The sequence below is a fragment of the Macrotis lagotis genome, chromosome 1 (assembly GCF_037893015.1).
Source record: "Macrotis lagotis isolate mMagLag1 chromosome 1, bilby.v1.9.chrom.fasta, whole genome shotgun sequence".
Classification (NCBI taxonomy): Eukaryota; Metazoa; Chordata; class Mammalia; order Peramelemorphia; family Peramelidae; genus Macrotis; species Macrotis lagotis.
The window spans coordinates 403753243-403755523 of record NC_133658.1 but is presented as its reverse complement, the minus strand read 5'-3'; the positions used below and the strand labels follow the sequence as shown (position 1 = coordinate 403755523).

General features: G+C 52.8%; 1 protein-coding gene across 1 annotated transcript; it reads left to right on the top strand.

Moving 5' to 3' along the window:
- Positions 1–255: 255 nt before the first annotated feature.
- On the top strand, positions 256–1562 carry POU4F3 (POU class 4 homeobox 3). The gene is made up of 2 exons (XM_074212693.1): positions 256–375; positions 669–1562. Exons 1-2 carry the CDS (start codon positions 256–258, stop codon positions 1560–1562), a joined length of 1014 nt encoding a protein of 337 aa, XP_074068794.1.
- The last annotated feature ends 719 nt before the right edge of the window (positions 1563–2281 follow it).

Here is a 2281-nt window from a genome sequence, read left to right as displayed (position 1 = left end):
GGTAGACATCTTTGATGCTAACTGGCTTTGCCTCCTCCGGCTACTTTCCTTTTAATTCCTTGGTGCAGCACGCCTGCGCGCAGTTCCCGGTCCTATTCCTGGCATGCTGCTTGTAAGATGAGTGAAGAAGCAGGTGGGGGCAGAGAGAGGGCGAGGGAAGCTCTGGCATTGAAAACCGCTCACTTTGACAGGAGCCAGCGCGAGAGACAGCCTTGAATCGATGTCAGGGACTGCCTACCTTCAAGGTGTGCAAAGATGATGACCATGAACGCCAAGCAGCCTTTCACCATGCACCCTGTCCTCCAGGAGCCTAAATTCTCCAGCCTGCATTCCAGTTCAGAGGCTATGCGCCGAGTTTGCCTTCCCGCCCCGCAGGTATGTAGATGAAGCGTAATTACCGCTTTAAGGCACATTTTTTGACAGGCGCTTGCTTAATGTTTATTTCATGGAGCCCAGAACAATCGCCTCTCTCTGAACCCCTCTCCCTCTCCCTCTCTCTTCTCTCTCCCTTGTCTCTGATCCACACGTCTATTCCTGCAAAGCTTCTGCCTTCATATTAATTTTTATGACCTGAGCTTTGAGGAGGAATCTCGTTGCTCGAAAATGTTTTTTAATCCTGAGTTGACAGTATTCCCCACTGACTCTGCTATGCGTATTCTTGCTTGCAGCTGCAGGGCAATATATTTGGAAGCTTTGATGAGAGTCTACTGGCCCGTGCTGAAGCTCTGGCGGCTGTCGATATTGTCTCCCACGGCAAGAACCATCCTTTCAAGCCCGACGCGACCTACCATACCATGAGCAGTGTGCCCTGTACTTCTACCTCGTCCACAGTGCCCATTTCTCACCCGGCAGCCCTAACCTCGCACCCACACCATTCAGTGCACCAGGGGCTGGATGGAGACCTCTTGGAGCACATCTCGCCCACGTTGACAGTGAGTGGCATAGGGGCCCCCGAGCACACCGTGATGCCGGCGCAGATCCACCCCCATCACCTGGGAGCTATGGGCCACCTGCACCAGGCCATGGGCATGGGCCATCCACACGCCGTCTCCACCCACAACGGGATGCCCTGCCTGAGCGACGTGGAGTCGGATCCCCGTGAGCTGGAAGCTTTTGCCGAGCGCTTCAAGCAACGCCGCATCAAACTGGGGGTGACCCAGGCGGACGTCGGCGCAGCGCTGGCCAACCTCAAGATTCCCGGCGTGGGCTCACTCAGCCAGAGCACCATATGCAGGTTCGAATCCCTTACCCTGTCCCACAATAACATGATAGCCCTGAAGCCAGTCCTGCAAGCCTGGCTAGAAGAGGCAGAGGCTGCCTATCGGGAGAAAAACACCAAACCCGAGCTCTTCAATGGCAGCGAGAGGAAGCGCAAACGCACCTCCATCGCAGCGCCAGAGAAGCGCTCCCTAGAAGCTTATTTCGCTATCCAGCCTCGACCCTCTTCAGAGAAGATTGCAGCCATAGCGGAGAAATTGGACCTCAAAAAGAACGTAGTGCGGGTCTGGTTCTGTAACCAGAGACAGAAACAGAAACGAATGAAATATTCGGCCGTCCACTGACTGCAGGCAGAGCGGGGCCAAGGCCTGAGTCGCGGCCCCAGGGCCTGGAGAGAGCTAGAGGACCGTCCGGGACTTTTATATTTGACTACACACTTCACTCTGGGCAGGAAGCTCGCCCAAACCCCGCAGTTAGACTCATTCCCTCCAAAGCCATGGACTTTTGTTTCCACTGTTCGCTCTCTTGTCTGTCTTGTCTCTGGTTTTCTCATATTCTTTTGTCTCCTTTCCTCTCCTTTCAGTTCGTCTTTCACTTCTTTTATCTTCACTCCCCCCCCCCTTCCCTTCCCCATCCTTCCACTTTTAAAAAAGTTTTCTTCCCGGAAAAAAAAAATGAAAGAAGAGGCCTGGGAGAGGGGGCTGTCCTTCGTGCTGAACCGGACAGTCGCTCTTGGACTGTTTCTCACTTCCGGGGAACTTGGGCAGCAAGGGATGTCTCAGTTTGGGGGAGGGTTGGGGGCTCGGGGAAAGGCGCCGCAGTGCTGATCGCAATAAGATGTCGACACTAAATGCAAGGGTTGAGGGGGGGCGGGGAGGATAGGTAGAAGGGAAACAAAAAAGTCATCCACCTGGGAGAAACTAGGGAATTAACCTGTATGGAGATTTATATATACATAACATATATGATATAACAGATATTTGTATATATTTCGGAAAGATAACCTCGTGTTTCCCCTCGTTAAACTTCCCCTAAGTTTAAATTCTGTTTGACAGAGCATTTT